General features: G+C 35.9%; 1 protein-coding gene across 2 annotated transcripts in view; it reads left to right on the top strand.

Annotated features, from left to right (window-relative positions):
* Nucleotides 1–27,854, top strand: part of CDH8 (cadherin 8) — a 130,429-nt gene that overhangs the window by 25,921 nt on the left and 76,654 nt on the right. For both annotated transcript variants that reach the window (XM_035543337.1, XM_035543338.1), the window contains exon 2: nucleotides 13,135–13,429. In XM_035543337.1, the coding sequence (XP_035399230.1) occupies nucleotides 13,135–13,429 (295 nt within the window). The remainder of the gene's footprint in view (nucleotides 1–13,134; nucleotides 13,430–27,854) is intronic.

The following is a 27,854-nucleotide window of genomic DNA, read 5'->3' as shown; positions in this document are numbered from 1 at the left end:
CATGATCTACTTGAAACAATTGACAAACATAAGAGTTTTTCAGCCATTCTGGATTCTTTCACAGATTTGGAACTGTTTGTTAAACCTGCATATCAATAATACATGAAATAAAGCAGGGTTCATAGCTCTGCTACTCTTATGAATTTCTATTCTATTATAAGAAGTGTGAGTGTTGCATTTCAGTGAAACTGCTGTGTTTGCTCCTTGTCAGGCTGAGATTGCTTGTGCAGGTGAGGACAGGGTTATATTCACGCTAATTATTTTTCCTTGAAAATAATGTTTGAACCTGTTCTACCACTATGTCATACTTTCCCATAGCAAATAATGGAAAAGAAAAGGAAACTGGAGAACCCATGGGTTTTCCCTGTTTAGCCTTCTTGCTAACATGATACTGTATAATCAGAGGCAGTTATATACCACATTGGAGAAGATTATGGCTTCCAGCATTCTCCTGTTGTGGGCTTCTGTCTTTTTCAGAGAAAAGCTGCCTATTAGTGAAGCTGGCACAGCTGCGACAGGGAGCTATGGTACAGCTGCTAAGTGTATACAAACTCAGAAACCAGTTGTGGTCAGTAATGAGACATTTAATATGGCTTCACAGTTTCGGGGGGGGGGGGTGGGGGAGTTTGATTTAATCATGCTGTGATTGCAATTTTGATTATCCATGATCCTGGTTTGTGTCAAAAAGAGCAACATTTTATAAGCTAAGACACATTTTTATTACTTGTATAAGTTTCAGTGTCAAAATACCCATAACAGAACTGAGCAACAGTGCATTTATACTGCTAATATTTTGCTGAAGAACATCATACAGGAGATTATCTTTTCACTTAAGTTTGCCATCAATGTCCATTTACATACCCAATGATCCCATCTCCATAGGCAAACAAAATATTCTATTTCCTGTATCCTAAGTAAATGTGAAAAGGCAGCTTTACTGACTCGATAAATAATCTCAAATATTTTACTTTACTTCAGGGTCTTGCTATTTTGAACACTTTATTATCTCACAGTCAGATAATTGTTAATCTCATTATTTATCTAGTTTATATTAAAGTCAGTTACACCTGATGTATTAGTTATCAGAAATGTGTTCAAAAATAGACTTGTTGGCTAGTGGTAAACTCTGATTTTAATTGGACCATAAATTATGGAGTCATAATATGAATGAAAAACTAGATAACAGAAATAGCAAGCCATAAGAATCTCACCAGGTGAAAATACAGCGCATGTTATTTACAGTCAGTCAGACAAATTTTTGATGAGTTTTGAACTGGAATTTGTTAACTGGGAAACTGGGAATACCGGGCAGTGATTCGCTGAAATTCTCGTAGAACATCACCACCAAGCAGGAAACAAGGCTTTGTGTCTGCGGTGCTCGAATAGCAAGCTGAGAAATGCACCTCAAGCAGAGCTTCCCAGGTGTGTAACTTTTGGGCCAGTCACCAAAAAGACCAGCCCTAAACTGGTTTCTGTTCCCTTCCCTAGAAAGTTTCAAAATTTATACTTCCCACTGTTATTTTTGGGATGGGCAGTGCAAATGTTTAGATAATGGAGAAGCATGGGGAAGCCATGTAGAGGAGAGTGGAACTGATTCAGATCTTGGGAAGCTAATGAAATGCCAGAGGATGAGTGTGGCAGTTACTGGAAGCTGGAGGAAGGTGAGGTCGAACTCTGATTACATTCCTGTATTTCCGCAGCTGGATTCTCTTCCAGCACAATTGCTGTTGATCAACAATAGCTTCATAAGTTTAAAATCCAGTTGTACAAATCTGAAATTATTCAGATGAGATTATTAAATCAATTTGTTAATAGTAAATCACCTTCTAAGTTCTTTGTCACTGAGTTCCCAGTATATAGAACAAGGATAATCATATTTATCTCTGTCACATAATAAATGTGATTTTTTTAATCAATGTCTGTAGTGTGTTCTGACACCAGTGATGAGCACCACAGGAAAAGCACAGGGACATTAACAATTCTGTTTTGGAACAAGGCTTAAATATTAGATAGTAAACTCATAGGGCCATGCTTTGAACAATGAAGGGGAAAAAGTATTGAATAGCTGCTCAGAAAATGAGCACTCTGTTCTGCATGCAGAGAGAGTTAGGGGTCCTGTGGGGAGCAATCATATGCAATCGTATAGTTTGAGGTTGTATCTCATAATGCCTGCATACAAGGTGAGCAAATCAGGATCTTAAAGACACTTAAAGACAGCCTTAATTTTGGCATCTCCCAACATTTGTTGCAAAACTATATATATATATATAAATATATATATATATATTTTTTTTTGTAGGGGGTTCTTTCATGCAGTATCTTTAATTATAACTCCATATATGTTTCAAATGTAGAGTTTTGACTGAATAAAAAGACTCCTACTGAGTTCTTGAGTCTTAGATCAGCTCCTGAAAACCATTTAGATGCGTAATAATAATAATAATAATAAATCAATTTAGGACTAGAAATTTGTTCAGAATTCAGCCTCATTTTTCCATGAGTTTGAGCCATACTGAATCTGTAGGTAGCAATTGCAGAAATTAGCCCATGTCTCAGAAGCTCATTTCTAAAACAGTGTGTTCTGGGTCCATTCTTTCTTGTCTCTTTTTCAGAAAAAGGAAAGCTATTGGTATTTCAGCATCAGCATAGGATGGTGAAATAGTCTCAGTGAAGGCTGCAGCATACAATGTAACAGAGCCATGGTGTCAACAAGGACCTCTATGTGCTATTGTAATACATGTAATTAATAATCATTATTTATAGATGAGTACTGACTCTGCAGTTGTCAGCTGCCCAGCTAACCAGCTGTCATTTGGTTATTCTCTCAGATAAGTTCCTTCAGATAAATAGTGAGAAATGTACATAAGACAGTTGGATTTTGTGCAGTTCTTGTATGTGGATTATCATTTGGATAATTTGTAAACTTCAGTTCTCAATGTAGTACCTCTTTCTCAGCTTTTTGGAGTTTTCTGTTTGTTTGTTTTTGTGCTTCTTTACAATAGGTACCTGAACTCTTTTTCTTAAAGAAACCTCAGCAAATACCTTGGAGATCTTCATGGATTTCCCTTAGGCAGCTGGTTCTCTCCTTTGCTGTTCCTTTTACAGCCACTACATTCTCTAGGTGGCCACCAGTAACAACCAGCTCTCTGAAGGTGGGAGAATCCATGTATCATTTGAAAAGAGATTCTGAGAAATCTGTGATGTGTTCCTTTGCCTCTTAACTTCAGTCGATTGGGTATTGTGCATCTTCTCCACCATTTACCCCAAAAGACATTAGCACAGGAATAAGCTGATCACTTGTCCTTTCCAACATGAATGCCCTGTTAGAGGACTGCAAAGGACAGCTGAATGGGGAGACAACCATATGAGTTTGGGGCTACTCTGTGCTCATGGAGCAATACGAGCACTACCAGGCTTGCGTGGGTAGAGAAATCCAACAGCGATTCAACTATCATTAAATTGGTACAGATGTCTCCTGCAGTCTCCCAACAGTAGTCTTCACTGGGAGCTCAAACGATTTGGATAAAGGTCTAGACTAATTCACTGCTAAGTCTGTATGGATTCTGGTGGTTTTGAGATTGACATATGTTACACACTTAGAGCTTTGTGATATTGGTTTGTGTACGATTCATCTCTATTCATGCTGAGTAGGCGTTCCTTTTTTTGATGATACATGGACGTTGGCCCCAAATTTTGGATGTTTTGAATTACAGGCAGGTTAGATGTTTACAGCAAGTGACATAAATAATCTAAATGCTGCCCACACTTATAAACCTAGCTCTGCTATTTTTGACTCATTGGAAACAGGTCAGGTCATCTGTTGTGCCAAAAAAAAAGTGGTAATTGTCACTAAGACTTAAGTCTCCATGTGTACTGAGAAGGGGACTGCAGGACTCGATACAAGTTGCTAGAAGATGAGAGGTAATACAATACTAAATAGTAAAGCCTGCCAGAATGGGCACAGTTGTTTATTTCTGCATATTTAATATTGTATATTTGGAAAGGTTTGCATTCTCCTCTCCTCCTTCAATTCTTCCAGAAAAGCATTAACAAAGGCAGAAGCAATGATCTATCTCTATTGGTTTACAAAATATTTCAATTTTAATGGTGCTGCAAATTGATTTCATAATGAGACACGTAACCTTTGCAAGTCACTCTGTAAGGTATTCACATGAATTCATGACTTGTTGGAAACGCAAGAGGAATTACATTAGGAAACTTTGGAAACTACACAAGTGATATGACAAATAATTTCTTGTGAAACTGCATGAAATCGTAGTAACTATTTGCAAACAGATTCTTCTGAATAGCATACAATTCTGCATGAGTTGAACATCTAGTGAACATCTAACTGCGAGAGAAAGTGAAAAAATAAATTATCCTCGTGTTATATCTATTAATTGTTATAAATGATGTTCTGATATGGGTATGTAACTAGAATCTCTGAAGAGCTGTCATCTTGTTTGGCAACTCCTAAGGAATTTGCTTTGTTGCATTCCATACCTGTGTTTATTTTCACATTCCAAATAACCTGAAATTTTTTCAGTGAGAAAAAGATTAGACTGTACCCATGTGCGCAGTCCACGGATTAGTGTAAGTGCACTGATAAATAAGTTACATTATCATGTGTAAGCAGGTAATTTATAAGAATCAATATGTAAGTACTCACAATTTAATTTTTCAGTTCTCCTCATTTCGCTCAGTTACCTTCTCAACAGTTTTCAATTTTAGCTCCAAGCTGGCTGCATAGCTGATGTTTATATTTCTGCACTGTAGATGTTTGACAGCCAATTGCTAGAAAAGAGCTTTCTATTTGCACTGCCAGCTTTACACATCATGTGGTTTTAGACAGAGTACTTACTCCCTTATGTTCAGACACTGGAGTATGCTAAGCACTCATCCTAAGTTTGAAAAATAACCTTCAAAATGGTATTATAATGCTTTCCAGTTTATAATGTTATTAAATAACAGAATGTATTCTGCATGGATTTGAAATTCTTGCATTAAAAAGGAAAACAGGTTAAACGTACTATCATTGGGATCCTGCTAATCATTGAGTGCAAAGCATGTTCAGAAGCCAGTGTGGTCAAAGCAGCTGAAAGCAGAGCCTTGAAGGATTGTAAAATCATGACAACTTAAATATGCTCAAATAAATAGAAGTTTCTATTCACCTTTGACCAACTGTCCTATTGTAGTTTTTCTGCCTTTGCTGATCTAGGATATAGCTTGTCGTAGTTTGACAGATTTTGTAAGCAGGCTTCAAATTACTGCTGAGGGTATGTAGTGATTAACTTTTTTATTCCTCTTCTGCAATCCTAAGAGTATGTATTATAAGATATTGCTCTGACATTCACTTGAGAAAATCATTTGAAAAACACAAAGAGGTCTTAGTGCTCAAGTGCAATGTACTCTGCCTGAGAATGAAGCCTAGCAAGTTATAATAAGCTTTTAAAGAGGAAAGGAAAAATACAGCTCAAACAACATGGAAGAAAAGATTAGAACAGTCTGAATAAGATGATGATGATTAAAGGAACAAAAGAGAAGGATTTGATGTATAGGAACTGCCCAGCTTCTGCTGTCTCCTTGAATGGGAAACTCCCACAGCTTGTGTTTTTTTTTTGTTTGTTTGTTTGGTTGGTTGGTTGTTTTTTTTTACAGCCTTCCCCATCTTTTGTCTATATTGAGGAAGGAGGACCAAGACAGGCTCTGCTGGCAATAGGAATTAACAACCAAAATGGAAACAGTCTTCTGAAGTAATGTTTGGAAACCTGACAGTCTTACAGGTAGCAGAAATGCCAGCAGGACTAGTAAAAACTACAGTCCAGGACTGCCAAGAGGGGGGAGGGAGTAGATGGCTTTACTGCTATTTCATTGAGATGGGGAAAGAGTGACAAGCGTAGGAGGCACTGTTAATTATAATGCCTGAAGCACTGGAATTGTTAATAAAAGTGCTTGACCCCAAACAGTAGGAGATGACAGAGAGAGACTATTTTTCCCCATAAAGATACAGAAGAGAGAATATGTTTTTCATGACTAAAGCTGCGTGCAATTTTTGAGGCTTGCTATACCCAGCTTTCAGATCTCCTGCGGTGAGCCACAGTGCTCTATAGATGAAATAACAGAGAAGCAAATGAGATAGGAAGGGATTCCTATTCGGCAGTGTGACACAATATCATTGTATGTTTCCAAGTATCAGAAACAGTTGGGTTAAAAAATCAAGACCTTTTTTACAGGAGGGGTGTCTGCTGGAACTCAAGAAAGAAACAGCAGCCTGGGTTCAGAAATAGTTGCGTGAACTCCAGGCTAGGCAGAAAGCCAACTACAAAAAGGTGTCAACCATCTGAGGCCACTTGACACAGGACACTTGGGCGTTAAATTGCTGCAGAAAGAAGCGACAAAAGTCCAAGCTGTAGTGGGACATGGGTCATATGTGGTGGCTATGTTCTCAGGACAGAAGGGGAGACAGATGGTATCCCCAAATGGAAAGGGCCAAGGCCAGAACTAGGAAAACAGAAAGCCGTAGTTATCATCTGGCTTAACATAAGGATTCAGAAGAAACAAGGTATATAATAGATACACAAAAATCAATCTGAGCCCAGGCTTTGGAATGAAGATAGCAAAGGGTGGAAACAAATTACCTTTGTTGCCAACCACTGAAGACAAACATGCGATTGTGGATTTGGGGAAGGCTGTATCTGAGGGCACAGCAACTCTTAGGGAGTTTTCCTGGCAGGATTCTTCTGTGAAACAGCACTGGCGCTACACGGCTATTTTAATTTAAAAGGAATACTGTGGTTAACTGGAGATATATCTGTAGAGGTGTTTAGGGATGGCTTGGGCAATCCTCTGGTCTTGATATATTTTCCTGATATGGATCTTTGTGAGGCTGATGGTGAATTTATCTCTTCCTCTGATCCTCCCATCTGTAAACACAAGAGTAACTATCTTTTTCTTCCCAAGGTGTTGAGTGAAAATATATGTTTAAAATGATGAATTCAGCCCGGTGAGGAAGGTGATATGTGGTGGATGTACAGAAAGGATCAGTGGTGCTCTAACCAGTAAGGACTTGGCTCAAGATACAGTCAGATTCCTCAGCTCTTTTCTTGGATCTGTTGGTCATAGTGAATTAGAACAAACACGTTCTTAGATCCCAGTCTTGTCTCCATTTTTTAAACAACAATTCAACAATAGTGTATTATAAGATGATACTGAAAGGTAAGCAATGAAAAGCAGTTTGTGCACACAGTATGAATATAAACAGAGACAAAATTAGCAAATCAAATAGAATAAAAAAGCAGTAGCAAAGAATAAACCGAAACATAAAAGAAGCCATCTGGAATCAAAGATACTCAAATGACATGGTAGGAAACTGAGGCAGACAAAAGCAGAGATTACACTCTTAAATGAAAGTGTTAGGGATATTACTGCTTTAATTCTCTTTGAATATGGTTATGAAACTGCAGCTGAGAAGTGTGAGCAGTAATGTCTTTTGACAGTTACTCCAGAGGCTTCAAGTTACATGATTCTCATATCTTAAATGAAACCGTTATCGTCCATGGACATGTCTGTCTCCTTTCTGAGAGTGTTCCAAGTACTGACATTATGTCAGGTACGTCAAGTCTGTGCCTCAGTTTGTCATTACCCTGAATAATAATGCAGAATATTTGGTTTTCCCCTTCCCCATTGTGCAGCTATAATTCCCATTACTGAAGATGGCATCAACCTATCCATGGAGAAAATGAAAGATTCTATTAAATTGACATTACATTCAATTTATTAATTCTGCATTGTGTGCAAATGAATTGAAGCTATCTGTACTAGTTTAATTATGAATGATTTTTTAAAACTCTGGGTCATCAATGAATGTGCTCATTGTCTGGTATGTGTCAGAGCTTGTCAACAACACGTGAAAACTTTCTGTAACACCTAATGATGTTCACGTTTTTAGAAAAATGGCTGAACAGTGACAAAGAAAGAAACACAGTGAGTAAGGTGCATTATAGTTTTTGAAAGCATTGTTGTATATAAATTAATGTAAAAGCCACTAAAATCTTTCCATACTCTTATAGAATGAGCTAGAGCTTCTTAGAACCCAGTAGATTTGGAAAAGAGTCATAAAAGTTACAAAAAAAAAAAAAAAAAAGGTGTCTCTAAATTAGTTAAACAGGATCTGCCTCATAAACGAGTAATTTTGTAGCAAGGCCTAGGTAAAATAATAATAAAATAGAAGCACATGAGGCATTAGGATAGTGTTTGTATGTTGCATGCATATCTGTGTAACATCAGGTGAAAATCAGCAATTCACTCATTAATCTCTTTAAAAAGTTTGCAGAGTTAGGAACAAGTAAAATGATGCAAATTCTAAAATGAAGTTTAAAAGGCAGATTATGCTTTTTCACTTGAAACAAGAAAGGGGTAATTCCCTTGTAATTATATGAAGATACATTAATTACTTTCTAACAAACTCAAATAAGAACTTGACTACATAACAGTGCCGTCTCTTTTCCTCATTAAAAATGTCCAGGAGCATTTTTGTAAAATGTAGATTTCCCCATTCTTGTGAATTATTGATATGTTCATGCTTTGTCACTAATACAGGGAAATTGGGGTTACAAATCTTCCCTTTGATAGTGCATTTCGTTACGGGCTAGTCTGTATCAAGTCATACATCACAACACACCTGGAGAGGACTCTAAATGCCTGATCCTACTACAAAGGCCAGTCACCCACTTTCTGCTAACTCTGGATGTGGACCAGACCCAAGTGCATTATGTACGTTCTTGATGGTGAACACATGGCTTGAACTCAAAAGTCATTGCGCTGAGTGAACTGTTGTTTTGGCCACCGTTGGTTTGCCAGATAGCTGACTGAGAGCAGGTGAGACAGTTTCCATCTGTGGAAGAGACTCATAAATCTCTCTGTGTGCCCTGAACTGCAAGAGAACTTCATGAACCCAGCTTGCAGCTTCTGTGTTTTTGGTCCATGCTTGGTCTGTGCTTGACTTGAGTATTTGTTAGAAAATGTGGTTGAAAATACAGCGAACAAGTATCTATAGAAGAAAATTTAATATGAATAACATGCTCAGGGTGTTTTTGTTTTGCTGCAGAGTAGTCTAGAGAATATAGAGGCTCTTTAACTAAGTTTCATCTCTGCAGTTCTTTTGCATTGATTGTAATTATGCAAGTTTGTAATATATGTACATTCGAGACTATAAATATATATTATAGATTTGAGTAGTGTGTTGGCAATACTTTTAGATATGCATTCATTATTGGTGAAAATAGTGTTAGTTTTGTGTTAGCATGCTGAGTGTGCTGTTACCATTAATACTGGCTTCACTGATTATTATCTATATTATAACACAGAATAGCAAAGGAATTAATGATGATTAGAAATGGTGGTGTCCGTAGGGTTCATTCTGAGTGAAGTTCATTTTTTAGGAGGGGGCCTGTGCTGAGGCTACATTAGTTGGGTATTAATACAGAGCATCTGCGTAACCATTAAAACTAGGAGAGGATCCAAAACATCTCCTGTTGCCATAAATCCATGCATGACTTGGGTGATGGGGTCGCATCTGCTACTTTAAGGGAGAGATACGTTTGATTTTACAGTCCACGGGCAGGGTAGACATGGAGGAAGAAGCTTCCACTTCCTTTGAAGTCTGATGAACTGAATCTCACATAAAGGAAGTGAATTTGACTCACCGTGAACATGATGAAGTTGTCCAGTAACATGGTTTTCTGTTTATTTTGGGATGCTATCAGGTAGTGGAATATAGGGGCTGGCTATAGCTGTCTCATTTCTTAAATAGAAATTCTTGTCAATTTCTCAATTTAGCTCTGAACAACAGGAAGTCAATTTTCAAACACAGGCACAACAAATAAAGCTAGAGGTGTGGAAAAGCAGTTTCACATTTACCACATTTATGAGTCTTTTTCAACAGAAACTGATATTCATTTATCATATTCATTATGTCTCTCTATCATTCACCTTAACCCCATATAATTATGTGTTTAATGATCTTTAACCTTCACATGAATGCAGCTTGCTGAAGCTTGACGATGGCTGTAAATTATCATTCGTATCTGGTAGAAGATTGGAAATGTTACTTGGAAAAATATACTTTGCTTTCATTTTTAGCTTAGAATTTCACTTCAGTTTTGTGATTTGACTTCAGATGAAGATCATAGTGTTTTAATCCTAAATCCAAATAATGAAATGATTTTGAAAATGTGGTTGTTCCATAGGTAATTTATTACAATATTTTGATATTAAGGTATAAGAACTTCAAAACCTAGAAAAGATACTTTAATCTATCAGCCTGGTTACTCACCATAATAAGTACATATTATTTCAGTAAATGCTACATGTATGGCTTGCTTGTTTTTGTTTTAAAGAACTAAAAATGTTATCATTTTCACCACCATTAATCTTTGGGTGAAAAACTGTTTTCCCACTGATTTTTCCACAGGCTTTGGACATCCTGGTTTAGTGGGAAGTGTCCCTGCCCATGGCAGGGAATTGGAATTAGACGATGTTTAAAATCACTTCCAACCTATACCATTTTATGATTCTATGGTCAGAGTCAGTTTCAACTTTAACATTATAAAAAACTTCTAGCGCTTCCACTTTTTGTTTAATGTTTAGCTCTTCATTTTGTAGCATTTCAAATAGTGATATCTATTTCTTTTGATACAAAGGACTTTAACTTACTCGAAGAAGCAATTAATACTAATTATATACATTTTCTCATTTTAACTGTCAGTATCTTACTAGCACTGCAAAGGCTTTATAACTTTACATTAATTTATCCCAGAACTGGTTTATGAACTGTAACCTCTGTTGGATAATATGGGTAAAACTTGCACCAGAGACTATACTGACAGCATCTCTGATTTACTAGCAAATAGTAAATTGGAGAACTTCAAATATTGATGTGGAATATCTATTCTATCCAGCCAGTGCCACTGTAGAAATTCAGAGTACAGTTTTTCACTGTAACACTTTGTGAACTTGGGTGAACTGGAGATGTTTCTAAGTGTCAGGAAACACGGAACTCAGTAAAGCAACGTAGAGATATGATACCACTGTAATTCAGCTAAGAATATTCTGCCAAAACCCTCATATGTGATGTTAATAACATACGGATTTTATCCAGGGATCAAACAGATGTTTAAAACATAAACAATCTGTTTAAAACACAAACACGTTCTGGATTGATCTTGACAAGTTCTGGAAACCTGGAGATAAGTGTTTATCTTGCTGACACCTAGATCAAGTGTAATCCTGTTCACAAGGGCAATAATGATTGTTCTCACATAAAAAGTGATAGCAACTACAATAAGAAAAAGAAAAAAGTTTTTGCAAAGAGTACTCAGCTATCACTTAACATCTGTGTTTATGTGGTAGGAAGAGTAAACTTCATTGAGTCATTCATATTCACAGACAATTAAACTGCTTTTAAAAAGTTGTTGAAATGATGGTGTGGTAATAGATGGTGTGGTAATAATGTATTGTCCGGCAAAACACAAACGAAGTTACACCTTCAGGATGGGAATTCTGCTATTGTTGCAGAGCAGGCAAAACACTGACGGCCCAGGATTTTGTATGTATATATGAGATCAACTGGAAAATCAGACCTGGCTGCCATTGTCTGCTGTGCTCATTGCAACAATTAAAGATTCCCTTTGGTAAGGTGCTATCAAAGAGCTTTCTAAGCTCTGAACAGCTAATTTGCAGATGTGACTGTAAGTGACCAATTATCTGCTGAAGAACCAGCAGAGCCTACTTATTGTATGACGTAAAATCTACTTGTGGCTTGGCTGTAGCCAAGTGTACAAGCCCTTTTTCCACACCTATTTTAATATCTCCGTGCAAGCTCTTATATCAAATGACAGTGCTGCTAGGCCATGGTAACCAGTGCTATCAATCGAAGAGTAAAATGCATAACCAGCAACAATTTCTGTTGAGCTGTCTGCACAAAAATAAGCAAACAGGAACAAGTTGAGTAGTAGTTGTAAGTCATATTGCAACCGTCCTAAGCAGGTTGTACGTATTTGCTTTAGACTACCTTTTGTGAGGTAGAGGGAAATAATAATAAATGCAAGGTACATTGTTAATGATGCATTCACTTGTTCTTGTTGTTCATATTCAGTGTGTTAGATTTAACAGTAAACAGCATGTAAAGCATTATTATTGTATACTTAAATTATTATCCTTTTTTTTTTTTTCTGTTGACATGAATACATTTGGTCCAACAGTTGGCACACTTGCAAATTAAAAATTATTGGAGATAATCTGATATTTAGGACTTGGTTTTGAGCCTACAAAAAATCAATGGAAGTCTTTTATTTGTCTCTAGTGTTCTTCACTTCAGGCTTTTAATTAACAACAACAAAAAAATCAAAGTAAAGAATACCTGGTTTTCCTATACTGTTTCCGGTTATTATAATTCTATCTTGCTTTTTGAAAAGCCAAGTACAAAGTATTTTTTTTTTTTCTGATGGAGGCATTGAGGAAAATAGGAAGATATGCATAAGAGTTTTTCTTGTATTTCTGCTTAAAAGCAGAAATTGCTTTATTGCTTCAAAAGTATTTGAGGGGAAATCTTAGAAACATTTAAGTTCAGCTAACAGTTGAGTTATGACATAGTTCTAAAATTCTGGGGCTGCTGTCCATTAAAACATTTACGTAGATGCCGTAGTTCAGCCATTTTCAGTCACCTGAAAATATGCTGAAAGCAATACCTAAAAATAAACATCTAGATTAAAATATGTGTTATTGTTAATCCTTCATTCACCCTTTAATCTAATAAGTTAAGGACATTTTGTGCTTGTTCATTTTGGCTGATAATGGTTCTGAAGACATTTTAGAACAGGGATTTAAAAAATATATATATAACAGCTGCTTTTTAAATAGAAAGTCTAATTATGCCTATGATTACATTCACTTTTGATTAGTATGCATACAAATCCCTACTCTTCTTGTATGTTCAAGCTGAGATATAAATCACTGGGGCTAAGATTAAAGTACAAAAGAATAGCTTTCGAAAATGTATAGTTAGACCAATGTGTGCTGGGGGGGGGGGGAGGAGTATGTAATTTCTATCTCTAAAATACTTATTTTTCCTTTTAGCTACATACCGACTTGGATCCTGGCAGCAGTAAAATCAAGTATATCCTGTCAGGAGATGGAGCTGGAACAATCTTTGTGATCAATGACAAGACTGGAGACATTCATGCAATGAAAAGGCTTGACCGTGAGGAAAAAGCTGAGTACACTCTAACAGCTCAAGCAGTCGACAGGGACACAAACAAACCTCTGGAGCCTCCTTCAGAATTCATTATAAAGGTTCAGGACATCAATGACAATGCCCCAGAGTTTGTTGATGGTCCATATCATGCCACAGTTCCAGAGATGTCTGTCGTAGGTATGTGTGTCTAAACATCAACAAATTTTGATTACTTACAATGTAAAGTATGCCACTATGCTGTTGAGCTGTTGATGAACAATAAGATATTTATTATGTTGTTAGCATTAATTTGCATATTTTCAAACCTCTTCTTGGCCAATGCTTTCATCTGTAGCACAATAGTAGAATCCCTTAGTAGTAAGAAAATGACTAACAGATGTATTAATGTGTCTTTCTTTGTCCAACAGCACTTTAATGGGCTAAATTTATATTCCCCTTATGACGCTGTAGTTAGAATATTGTTATTGAGGAGGATTTATCAAGATTTGTTCCAACATGACACTTTAATCCTATTGATATTTTGTTGATGTTTAATTATCTGTTTGTGTATTTTCATACACAGATGTAGCACTTGCAGTATGTTGATACATACTTATTTGTTTTCCTCTAAGTGCAGCTGTAATCAGCCAAAAACATTGAAATGAAAGATGCTGTGTCTGGGAATTGATGGTTAGACTCTAGAGTGGACTTAACCAATTAACCATATGATTTGTGGGGAATGTGGAAGGGGAAAATAGAGACAGCTATGGAAAAAGATGATGAAAAGCAAAATTAAGTCTGTGAAGGGGGGAGTAGGAAATAATCTTCTTAATACATTTTACTTATATTTATTCGTGTTGTCAGATTAGTGTGAATCTATTTCCTGATGGATTAATATATTAGTTTCTTTTTTTCTTTTTTTTTTTTTTTTTTGCATAGTCAGTCCCTTGTTCTGTATTTGCAAAATGGATAAATATGTACTTACAGAAGTACATTTTTATTTACTCAGGTTCTCAATCCCTGCTGATACACACATATCCAGTGCAGATTATCTTTAACTGTCACAAAAGTAAAAGAGAAGTAAACCCATCAGCCAAAAGAGCCAATTTGGGGGGAATATAAAAATTTACTATGAGTAAAGACATCAAAATCTGGCCATGAAATGCAGAGTAATTTCTAATGGTTTTTAGTATTAGGTTGAGGATAATGTGGTTTTCAGCAATTTGGCTATGTCTTTGAAAGCAAGTTAGTTGAAGGACTGCCAAGATACTTTGGAAAATAAAACAGCACCCTAGCAATTTTTTTGAATACACCATTCTGCCTTACTGTAGTTAAAAAGAGGAGCCAGAATCACCCTCTTTCTCATGTTCAGTACAGTGACTTGTACCAGGTCATTTTCAAATGTAAGCATGGTATGCTGACTCAACTGTGATAGTGGAGGTTTCATTTTTTAATCTAGACTTCTCCAAATTTTCATATCTTGGTTGCATTGAATTGCTTGTGCTGAAACTGATATGTGAATATTCAAGCTTGCATGTGAGTTCAGTTACCAAAACACAGTATTCATTTCTGAAGTTACTTTTAATTATACAGCCACACAAACATGATGTGGACCTGCTTTCAGAAGATATTTTTGCCAAGCGCTAGGCAAGCAAATGGCTTAATTAAATAAATAAAAAAAAATAAAAATTAAAAAAAGAGAAAAAAAGAAAAAGAGAAGAAAAAAAGGAGGGTGTAGGAGAAGGAGTGAGAGAAATTGAAAGGAACTTGTTTGGTATTCTAGGAAAAAGAACAACAAAACACTTGCAAAGAAAGATGATTTCTGATCATAAATTATATCTGTATATATGAGTAATATTTTATAATTCTTAGCAAAGGCATGACCCTTATCTGAGGAACATTCATTGTGAAGAGGGTGAGAAAAAAAAACCACATTGACAGGAAACTGGTCAGAAGATCAGATGAATAAAAATGTAGTGAATTGGTTGACATGAGATTTAAAAGACGATGCAGTGAAAGTAAGAGATTAAAAGGTAAATCATTAACACAAGAGAGGAAAAGGGAAACAATACAGAAAAGTTTTAGGGTGAAAGGAAAGAGAAAGACCTCTGAGATCATCTCTGACATATTTCTACCTCTGTTTCTGTTTTTAAAATAAATGGATTTTGAACTAAGTTTTCCTGGCAACGTAGGAATAAGTACAAGTGTGGTAGTATAGTTTCAGAGGTAGTTCGGTAAAGAACCGTGTTTTTCTTCATTCCACCATTATGGGGGAAACAGCTGAGATAAATCCTGTCTTTAAATCCTCCAGAAATCATTTCCCTTCACTATTCCCTAAGCTGCCATCTATGCCCAGGAATTGGTCATTTCTTCTACCATCTTCTACAACCAAGTTTTCTTGGTTCTAATCTTTCCCATCTCTTACGACCTTCCCTTATCACTGAAACTATGCACATTTTGCACATTTATGCTTGACCATCCCTGACCCTTGCACGTTCTTTATATGTTATTCCTTGGGGAGTATGTTTTTAAGCTACTTCACTGAATAAAAACAAATAAAAAAATAAATACTCCTGCTCTTTCCTAGAAAAACAAACCAAATTTGGAACTGTCACATCAAAATTCAGAGAATGTGTGCCATTGCATTGCTGGGATCATGAATAACTGTAAAATCTGTGCAGTCAAGCCCTACTCTTAATTGCTGATGGAAGCAAATTCAACACTGGAGCAGCTGACAATGAGAAGGTTACCCCTTTACCAATTTTGCTGTTACTCTTTTCTTTTGCCTTCTTCCTTTAACCCACAGGTAGAAACATCAAGAGCTGTACTAAATGATGCTCTGAAAATTATTTAAATGTTGAGTTTTGCTAGTCCTCTTAAAAATACTTCAGTATTACTTAAAAAACAAACAAACAAACAAACAAAACTCATCTCCTTTTGGAGTTCAAGGAATTTTATTTCTTTTTCCACAATAAAAGTATTTCACTTCCATTATCCACTTACTTAATTCCCCTTAAAGAGATCTCCACCCACGGCTAATTTCAGCCTTGACATTTCTACAACACAGTCATTACTAGGCAGTGTTCTTATTCAGGATAAAACAAAGTTTTACTAAACCTCTTCTTTCCTCAGAATGCCACACCAGTTCTGACTGCTCTGAAACTGAAGAGGAACTCACATGCTATATATATAGTACTTATGTAATGAGGATGCAGTATGAGGCATTTTATTTTTGGACCTCTGTAGCAAGAAATGCATAAAATACAGATGAACAAATTAATGTTTCATTGTTCTGTAATGTAATATTGAAGTTCTAACACAATACACTTTTTCTAATGGGTGCATTCTTCATGATATAGCAGTTACTGGTCTTATTTTCTTGCTAGAAGAGATGAATGTGTCAGTGGTATTTTTGTGTGAATATCTAGAACATGAACAACGTGAACTATGGGGATGTAAAAACTGTATACAAACGTATACAAATCTTCTGCATGTGATATGTGTTTATGCCTACATATAAGATTATCACACTCATATGGCCATAATCCAGCCTGATTCATTTCGGTGTTATCTATCAGTGATATCTAGAAAATCTTGCTTCCCTACTAAGACAAAAATGGATTAGCATGGCTTTACTCCCACTACTTGGTGCAAAGATGATTAGCATTACACTGTGATATCTTCGGTAGGAATGATGCTCACTTTTCAGCTGTCTTCACAGAACACACACCCACACAAGTACTGTGTGGTGTGTGTATCATCACTGTATTCAGAGTTATTTTGAAATAATTTATTTCTCTCTTTGAGGAGCTAGAGGAACACATTCCAGAAAATGTTTTGAAAACTAAATTGAATTTTCCATTATTTCATCCTTGTGTTCCCTTCTTCTTCTTTTTATTTATTTTTTTTTAAGTAATTCCTGTTTAATCTAGCATTGTAAACCTGTCTCCCAACTTCAAAATGATGAATTTGCTTGTGAAAAGCTAATGGTGTATTTGGGGAATATGTTCGTTGCTGAAACTGAACACTAATCTTTTAATTCTGATGTTCATTTTCTTAAGGAATTAAAGATCAAAAAACAAAATTTATGGAATCACTTCATTGCAACAGTACTTCATTTCAAAAACAGGAAATAATTCAATTTGTCCATAAATCTTGTATAATCACTTACAGATGTAAAGGGACACACTGGGAATGAAACCCAGTTAAAAACCTTTTAGCAACAGATTCAGCTAAGCCTCTAGGAGGAAGAACCCCATAATATTTGCATATTATGCAAATAAATGAGCAATCTTAAAAGATAAGATTCATGAGGGTAGGTGGAACTGGTCCTGTAGCCTATTTAAAGAAAAAATAAAAATAAACAAAACCACACACACAACAACAACAACAACAAACCACCACATTATGTTTTGTTTCTGTGATGGTTTCTCAGCTATACACAGATTGATGAATTCCCTGAAAACGTGCTGCAGAGGTGATAGTGGGAGCGAGAGTGGATATTGTCTTCTGAACAGTATAGTTTCAGGATTTTTTTTTTTTCCTCAGGAATTAAGAGTGAAATGAGGAAAATAGAAAAGAGGAATGAGGAGTGAAATTTCTTGATTTTCTTCTTAGTGAAGACAAGGGTGTTTAGACAGCTGGCATCATGTTGAAGGATGGGAAGACAGAAGTAGAGTGACAAATGTGTTAGTGAAATAAGAAAGGGCACAGATGGAAAAAGAACAAAAGCCATAAGCAAAGAGAATTATCTCATAGTTTGCCTGAATTAAGGTAAAGAGGCAAACTTTAATAATCTCCAAATACTAAGAATTTCCCTGTCAGTCAGAAAAAAAGAAGTCATAACATGAGTGCCATTATGTGCCATTGCTCTAGAAATGCTTTTACCTTTAACACCTGAAAATTTTAACAAAGTGAAAAAGCTAAGAACAATATTTCTGTCCTTAAATGCTTTCATGAAAAATATTTACTTAGCAAGAATGTCTTTATTAAAGAGTTTAGGTTTTCAGTTGAATCAGAATATCAATTTCCAATTTTGAAACAAGCACTTCTACTTAGCAATGTTTTTCTTTGAACCAAAGCCTACCCTTGATTACACCACTGTAAATAAGAAATCATTCAATCATTTGTTGTTGTTTTTTTCAACAGCAGAACAGTTATTTCATCCAGTTGTACAGTACAAGCACACTGTACACAGCATAGTTTTTCTTTCCCATTCTCCCAAAGATATTATTTCTTTTACAAAATGCTTGCAAAGAGCACAAAATCTGCTGAATATGAAATCAACATGCAATGTCTGATATGAATGGTGATAAAACAACTTGATAAATCGGGAAGTTGTGATAAAAACCTGACCTGAAACGTTATCAAGATCCACCACACTCTTACTGTTTTTTTTCTCTATGTATTCATTGATTTTTAAGGCACTGAGCATGACTGTTAAATCAATGATAGTTTGTCACAAAATTGTAGAGTAAAAGGACTGTATTACTGGGGTCAACTACAAATTAGCCCAAAGGGTAAATGCAAAGCGAGTGCAAAAGCTAAGGAAAAAAGCAGCAGATGTTGTAAAATATGTACAACAATGTAACAGCTGTTGGAAAATGTATATCCTGGTGTGGTCTTGTTCCTCTACTTGTTCATCTTGTGCATAATCAACTTCATGGACTGTGTTCCTGAAGAGCATTTTACACTAGGATCTCTTTAGGGAGTGTTGCATGTGTTTAAAACCTGTACATTCTGCGTGACTGAGATGATTGCAAAAGCGAGGTTGTAAGTAACCTTAGGTAATTGGTTAGGATACATTCAATATCAAGACAGTCTTCTCCCTAATATGACTTGTTATTGGGACTTGTAAAAACATATTTCCAAGTATTTGCTTTTTTTTTTTTTTTTTGTACTCTTCATTTCTCATGAGGTCTGATCAAAAATGTCATAACCTTTTTATTGTTTTTAAATGACCTTTATGAGCTTGAGGACCGTGGATGGAGTTATGATGTTTGTCTTTAGGGATTTGTAATATTACCCTTTAGTTTTACCAACCTATATATTGTCCTGAATATACCAAGCTATTTCACTGACTTCATACAAAATTGCTAAAATTAATGCAATTGTTGAAAATACCTAGTACTGATGGCAGCAAGTACTTGAATGTTCAAGTTAGGAAGACAGTCAATTTCTTAGAAATAAATCCTAAATTACCAGCGCAAAGTATGGAGCTATAAATGTGTAATGGCTTTTGACAGAACTTGCCTTTTTCTTTCCATTAACTCATCAGGAAAAGCCATTTGAATCCGAATCAAAGTCACAGCTCCTTTTGGAGTTACCTGTAGAGGAACACATCTTCTGATGGTGCTCTGGTTTCACAGGATGAGGAAAGACAGACAGACATAGCTGTATGTTTATCGTGTGATGCCAGAGCAGAGAGAATTTTGGTATTCTTTGGTACATGCTTCTCTAGTCCTCTGTAATCTACAAGAATCTGTCCTACAATCATTTTTTCAGATGATTCTTGTCTTCATGTAGTCAGTTTATTCCTGGTATTCTGCATCTGAAATTCTATCTTGTGGTTGCTTTCATTTGTACATATTGAGTGGATGGTCATACTTCTGTGATTTTTGTGAAAATAAATCTTTGACTTAGGTTTCTGATACTTTCTCTTTTGGTTAAAACTTGAAATCCACTCTTCACAAGGATTTTTCCCAAATTTTCCAAATTCTGAATCTTGAAGAAAAATGTTTAAAACAATGATAGGGTTTTTATATTGTTGTTTTTGAACGCATGCCATTTCATTTTTCCAGAGAGCTGTGCTTGTGACATGAGCCCATTTGCTGGCCGGTGGATAATGCCTAAGCAGAAAAGAGATAGATGAGAGGTAGTAGACCAGTAAAGATTTCTGCCAGACTGGGGCTCTGTGAAATGCCACAGAACTATGGACTGTTCTCTGTTTTTTTGCTTGTGGGAAATGTAGGAAGTTCTAACCATAAGGTAGAAAGTTCTAGGTTTGAAAATTATATTCTGTGTAGCAGTATTCTCGAAGAAATTTTTATTAGTATAAATTATATCATTCTGATAACACAAAAGATTTAGCTTTACAACGCTGGATACCAGTACTCCTCAAGCGCTATAAATTCAGGTGGTCTGAGTTAAACTTTTCTTTGATGGACACTCTTGACATTTGGGAAAATGGGATTCAGATCCAATTCAGAGTCCATTTTTTTCTGTCACCCCTCCCCTGAATTGGTACCTCTGTCTTTGTTTAGTTGCTGAATCTGCAGCACATAATGTTTCTTCATGAATACAGATAAGCAATTGCCTGTGGAGCTGATGTCAATACGGCTTTCTCATGAATCAGCCACTACAGTACTGCTGGGCAGCTGATTCAACTGTACCCTTTCCCTGGGGCCCAAATGGTCTCTGCTGCCATATGCTTGCTCCACAGCAGCCTCAGGGGCCAATATTTCAGAGTCTGCTTTTGCAACCTGGATTATCGTTGCTGGCATTATAGGCTTCACCCTACCAAACAAAGCAAGCAGATATCAAAGCTGCAAGATTATACCAGCCATTTGCTCTTTTCACAACAGAAAGTTAGAAATGAAAGAATATCTGCTGTAAACAGCCAGGGTCACTTTATTATTCATTTATTTATATTTTTATATATTACACCTGAGCATAACCTGAAACTTCCATTGAAATCAACAAGCCTTTAAGTACTTTTTTCAGCTTGAAAATATAGTGTACAATGATCATCCAATCTTACTGTCTTTGCCTAGGGACCTCACAGAATGAATGCTGAGGAAATAGTCAATTAATTAGAGACGAGCAGTCTTTCCAAAAGTCCTGAACAAAAAAACAGCTGTTTCCCAAATCTCTCACAAATATCAATTAATATTCCATAGTGAAGGTGGTATCTAAAGGGAGAATAAAAAGTAATGTGAAAAGAAACCATAACTCTTTAAGTTGAATATAAAATGTATTTTACCCTTCTACTGTTGTCTGTGATGTTAGAGACTATATTGTAATCCTAACAAACAGCCACCCAGGGGAATTTATAAAGGAATACCTGCAGGCTCTTTAATGGCACCATTTTATAAGTTGTAGCAAGAACAAACTGCCAGCCTTAAAACTGAAAAAACAGTGCCCTTTCTTATTAGATTCATGTGAGCTAAATCCAAGCAGTAAGTAATATCAGCAAGGATAATTGCTAAAAGATTATCTATATCACTATATCGAAGTATGTATTTCCTATGTAAAACATTTTTTCCTAAAGATCATGTGGAAAAGACAACGTCATAGTTCCTAACACAATTAGTGTATGCACAAAAAATTGTAAAATATGCAGCTTATTAGATTTCATAGTCATGCTTCCCACAGTCCTCATTATACAGCTGTAAAATGCTGAAGGTTGCCAGCTTGCTCCATTGTCTGTAGGCTGTACAAAAAGCATTTTTCTCCTATGCATAGCAATCACCTTTCATACTTCTACTCTTATACATTTGCATACAATATATTTTTCCCATTTGCCTTGTGTGATAAAAGTCCTTAAAATGGCATTTGAGCAATCCAAAGACAGAGTTGTCTTACGTGTTGTATGGTATTCAGTTGTTCAGAGATTTTGACTTATACACATGCTGCACATTAATATTTTAAAAACATTTCATTAACTTTTCTAAACCATCTACTCTAAAAATTGTATTAAGATAGATGTAACATTTAGAAGAAACAAACAACTCAGATTCCTCTCCTGATTATGGAGCCAATCCTGACTTTGTTTTCCCCATATGCATGAAAAGATAAAAGTTTTCCTGGTGGAAACAGTTTCTTGCATTTCCCTGCGTGGTATTTCTTACTTTGCTGTAGCGGTTATTTCCTGCTGTTGACCAAGCTGCTCCTGTTTGATTCTTTCAGTTCCCTTCTTTAAGCCAGATTGGTGAGGTGTTACAAATTATGTTTTAGTCTCTCTCTTCTTTTGGGCAGTATCTGCCATTTTCTGTAGGTCTGTAATGTACTGAGTTCTCAAATCTCTCTTTTTCTGTGAGTTACATACTACTGCTTATATATTACTAAAAAAAAAAAAAAGTAAAACAAATAATACTTTGTTACTTGAATATTTTAGATTAGTTTTTAATTTATCATGAAATATATCAAATGCAGTTTATTTCAGAAAGTGCATACGTCTATATAAGTATATAAGTGCACATAGGTTTGCATATAGGGAAAACAATGTAAATGAAAAGTCCTGCAAGATTTGCACTTGCATGTTGGTGTGAGAGCTTACGTGATTGAAGTTCCTGGAAGGTTGGTATGACCTATTTTGAGTACGTATGTATAAGAGAGTAGTCATACAACTCAAATGTAGGCATTTACTTTAGCTGGCTAATGTAATTTGGATTTCTTTCTGGTCAACCAAGAAAGAAAGAGCAGTTCTTTCTTCCTCTGTTGGACAGATACCTCATTGCTCTAGGTTTCTGCTCTGATTTAGCCAGTTGAGCCTAAACTGAATAGTATGAATAAAGCTCTTTTCCTCCTCCTTTACCTTAATCATCATAAACAAGATCATGACAGCATCACAGTATTTCACTACTTAGAGTCAAATAAATTACAGCTGGGAAAGACAAATTACCCTATTAGTTAATCTTCCTGTCTTTCTAGGGTTTTCCCTTAGAATACATTATCTAGCATCCTGTGCAATAAAGTGAACTCTTCAGTGAGGAGGATTCTGTTATTTCCCTTGGGGAGCTATTCCTCCTTGTACAATTTCTCATTGTAAGGAAGCTTTTGTTGTTGTTTTCCTCTTTGCAGAAGATTAAGTGAATTCTTGTATCTATCTATGTATTTATATGGTTCTCATCACATACATATCAGTATTACACCTGTAAACTACACAAATTTTCCTTCTTGTTTCTCCCTCTAGGAGTGGATGTGTACAGGATTCTACTGTAGATAGAACAGAACAGATCCTTGCTTCCTTTCTCTCAAGCATGTCAAGCTTACGTTGCCCGTTTTTTGTTAGTGGACCATTCTGGCCCATAACTCTACTTGTTACCAATGCTCAGGGTGCCTCTTCCTCCTCCATTAAGTTTCCATCACTGCAAGGTGTCCACTGGACACTTGAAAAGCAAACACCTTTCTATTTTTCACATACTTTCTTTTAAGTGTGGGAAGATCTCCTGAAAAACCCACATAAGACCTCTGTCATTTGTTCTCAGAGCAATCCTTAAAACTCTTCCGTGATGCCCGTGTCCCGTAGGCACCGTGGGTAAGCTGAGAGCAGGCAGGTCAGGCAGCAGCACCACTGCATGCTGATGACATTGCTTCCCGGCATGATTTCCAGCCTCTTGCCATCTCCTCGTCTCTCTTCAGTTGTCCGTGTTTGTCTTTCCTTGTACTTGGCTCACAGAATCTTTGGGGAGAGTACTTGCATTGTGAGATCTGATCCATGTATTGGGCCTTTAGAGCTTTGAAATTAAATAGCTGCTAATAATAATATAAGCACATTGAAGGATACAGGAGGAAGGAGTGAAATAACATATGATCTTCAAAAGAGCCCTAAAACACTCATACAACATACCCACATATACGTATGTTCACATAGTTTGTGCTTCAAATATATAACTGCATACACATCAAGCTATGGAATTTAAAATACCTGTCATAATATTATGTGTGTGTGTATTTTGCATATGTTAACGAGTTCTGAAGTGCATTACACAGGTTTCTATTCCATATACGTTTTGCTTCTTTGGCTACTGAAATTTCTAATTCATAGATTTTGTGTTTAAGAAATGTCCTCATGCAGAATATAGGATGATGAAGCTTAAAACTATGTTTTAGTATTTAAAAAAATCAGCCACAGTGAAAAACAAATAAGAATAACTTTCTCCAGCTTTGAGGCAGTAATAATGAGGCAGTAATAATTTACATGTCAAGAAGTTATACAGGTTTTTATGAGATTATTGCAGTTTTATTCAATAAAAAATAGTTACCATGACAACAACTGTCATGCTACCTGTGAGATTATAGCAAAGAAGGACAGTGAAGAAAAGGCTTCATTTTGGAAAGAATGCTTATCTGACCTGCTGAATACAAACAATGCTTTGCTTTGACCACTTCTGACTGCATGGTTGCTATCAGCCAAACTCAAAATCTAGCTAGAGATTTTGAAGCACAGTGATCCTCTTAGAAAAACAAAACAGTTAGTAAATAATGGTAGGTCTTTTTCATGCAAATGTACTCTTAATGCCCTGTCAGATTTGTAATCAGATCTCCTAAATGAAACGGAGATTTCAGCCTGTCAAAATTTGGGAAGGAAAGAAAGAGTGAAGGAGACTAAAATGGACCACAGAAAAGCAAAGAAAACAGAAGTCCTAGGGAAAATGAGAAAACATAGTCCCACAAACTTGCATCATGGTCACATTTTTTATTTTTACCAGCTATTGCAATCTTTCAACAAAATGGTTGCTTCATTGAATATGGATTCATGTAAATTTTTGTCACTATGTGTTACATCCTCTAAACATACAAGTTTGATTTCTTTTCAGTACACACATTTCACTGCCATACCAAAAAATCTTTGCTTTCCTACTCCCTGTGGCAGCATATGCATTTTTCTTTCTGACTAATGTGCAGAATCTGTACCCTGACTTGCACATAAAAACACAGCCAAAACAACGGAAGAGCACTAGCTGAGCACACACATCTTATTTTTATGAAGGCTTTTAATCTTAGTTTGCCAGCAAACACAGGCTTTCTTACCTAACCATATTAAAATACCTTTTTGTTAATTGTGGCCCTGATTGCTAGCCTGTTGCAAAGAGAAACTATGAAATCTGACACTAACAGAGTAAAACAATCAGCAATGGTTAATGGCTAAATCGCATTAGAAATATTCATTAATTAAAATCTGTTGAATCTCTTTGCAGTCCATATTTAATCACAGGGTCATTAGCATTGCAAAAGTGTACCTCAGAAGAAAATGCAGACAGTTTTTAACTGAACATCTTAAAATTTGCCTCATCTGTCTAAAAAATGGGTTTATTTTACATAAGGCAATATTAAGTGCAAAAAGAAAAAAAAAAAAAGAAACAGTGATTATGTTGTTGGACCAGATTATATAAGATTGGCATATTATTGTAATTAGGGCAACAGTGACTTGGACTATAATAGTGGCTTTCTTGTAAAAATGGCACCATTTCAAATTTATAGTCTCTAGCTAAATGAGTTTGTTGTAGCATTGATGAAGAAACAAACACAAGCCAAATGCAGTCAAAATTAAACAGAAACAGAAACCTTAGCTGTTTATTTGTGGGGCTGAACCCAGAACATTATCTTTCAAAGAGCATTTACTACATAAATGCTCTTTCCTGGATTGTTACTGCTTTTTGAATGCTAAATTTTTATCTTTAAAACTTTAAGCATATTATGCATGTAAAAAATATACATGTGGTTTATAACTACAGTGTCTGTAGTGCAGTAAAATCCTACTTAAATATTGATAATCCAAAACTCTAGTCCAAAGCTTGGAGAGTTCTGCCGCATTATGGAGGTTGCCTAAGTAATAGCTGTGGTGGCTGTGAGTTTCTTTTTTCTGCATTACTTTGCACCCTCAGGATTTTATCAGTTCTCCAGATCTTTTGTTCATGCTTAGCTGAAATGAGTCCTGTCCCTCAGGGGAGTGGCACAGGTTACTATTTCTTCTGGACCCTCAGCATCTTGCGGTGGAACCAGAGCAGCACTGAGGCAGCAACATCCTCTGCAGCTGCAGATGGGACTAAGTTTGCTCCTTTATATACTTATTGCCATTGTGAACATATTGATGTGGCATGTTTCACACCTGCAGAAGACTTGAGTTATAGCATAAAACAAAAAAATGAAATTAAAGGTGATAAAATTTAAGCTATGTAAAAGCTTAACTATCTAATTTCAGTAGTGGAAGTCATTTCTTTAATTTCTGCTTCATGATTGCTTACATCTTTTATAAACAATTTTCATCAATAAGATTGTTGGGAGCAAATTAGTGAATTTCAGAGACCTCAGAACTGTCTATGATGGTTGGAAATGAAGTGCAGAGGGTGAGAGACTAGCAGTATAAGAAATTGATTCTAGGAGATGGGAGAGCTCCTATTTTATTTTTCCCTTCCCTTATTAGTTTTATTAGACAAGATTATAGTCACACTTCAGGTGACCTGGAAAACAGAAAGAAGGTCGTGCTATTTTTTGCCTCCTTTTGTGTATATAAACAGTGAATGGCAATACTGACTGTTATGTATGTGTTTTTGTGTATGTATACATTTCAGATAAACTTGGTGCCACAGTAAGTGATTAAATTATTTTCTATCACAAGAAAAAAGTCTTGAGAGCAGAGCATCAGGATTGGAAGCAATGCTAGACACTGATTGCCTGTTTTATTAAGGCGTATTCAACTTTAATGTCTAATGAACACTTGGGATAAAGGATGTGTTTATCAAAGAATCAGCATACCCATTTAAATTTTGAAATCTTGAAATAAATATCTCTAAAAGTCTTCAGGAATTCTCTAGTGAAATAAAAAAAGAATAGATGTTATACATCAAATCTTTCTAAACAAGCAATGTAATTATTTCTGAAGTCCTTTGAAATGAGAGCCAGCTAGGCAAATCAAACACAATCTCAAAGAAGTCAACAGTTTCGCTTCTTTATTTTCCTTTGTGTATAGAGAAGATCATGGAAACAAAACAGAGAAGCCACTAGGTAAAACACACTAACAAAAATGTTCACTGTTCTGTGAATGAGCCTTATCTTATTCCAGCCTTGTCCCATTGTATGATGTTCTGCATGAACATCTGCCTTGGTAGGTTACAAAACAAAAATTTCATAATAGCTGCCACTCCCACAGAAACCTAGTACATCACCTGCTGTTTCAGCTTGGATCCAATTGAAGAGAGCACTGACTTCTACATTCATATTCAGTATCACATATGGGATGGCATCTAATTTATTGTTCCTTTCTTCAAGTGAGGTGTAACTTGGATTCAGCAGCACAAAGTGTGAGAAGGAAGAGGAGGCTAATTTTATTGGCACATCTAGAAAGGGGGAGCATTTTGGTGGGTGCTATAATTCTTTTTCTTTTGAACATGAGAAACATAATTCAGCCCTTAACCTCTCTCCTACTCTCACCCTCTTTAGGTATTTTCTTTATTGCTAGCCTAATTAATGTCATTGTTATATTTTTTAAGTCATCCAAAAAAAAAAAAAAAAGTCTCTGCAGAAAGTTTAACAGAACCTACTGAATTTCATTTGATTTTTCTAATTGCATAATGCTATGTTGCCTAACAATGAAGAGGGCAATTTCTTTAAAATTTTCTACCATTTTTTTTGGACACAGTATAGACTATAACTCTGAGTAGGCAATGGACCCCTCATTGGCAGGTACTGATTTCAGAGACAATAGAAGCTGTCCTGACACTGTCACTGTGGCCACATCAAACCATTGTTACGGCTGCAAGCCAAGAGAAGAAAAAAGAATCCTTTTTTGTTATTGCTTTTCCATGCAGTCACTTGTAACTTGGCAAGGTTCTTTCAAATGTGATTCTGCAAATCTTAAATGCAACATATAATATAGTATCATTAACCTTGTATTTCATAT

This window comes from Cygnus atratus, chromosome 12 (assembly GCF_013377495.2).
Source record: "Cygnus atratus isolate AKBS03 ecotype Queensland, Australia chromosome 12, CAtr_DNAZoo_HiC_assembly, whole genome shotgun sequence".
Classification (NCBI taxonomy): Eukaryota; Metazoa; Chordata; class Aves; order Anseriformes; family Anatidae; genus Cygnus; species Cygnus atratus.
The sequence above is the reverse complement of the archived record's forward strand: the minus strand, read 5'-3'. Positions and strand labels throughout refer to the sequence as shown.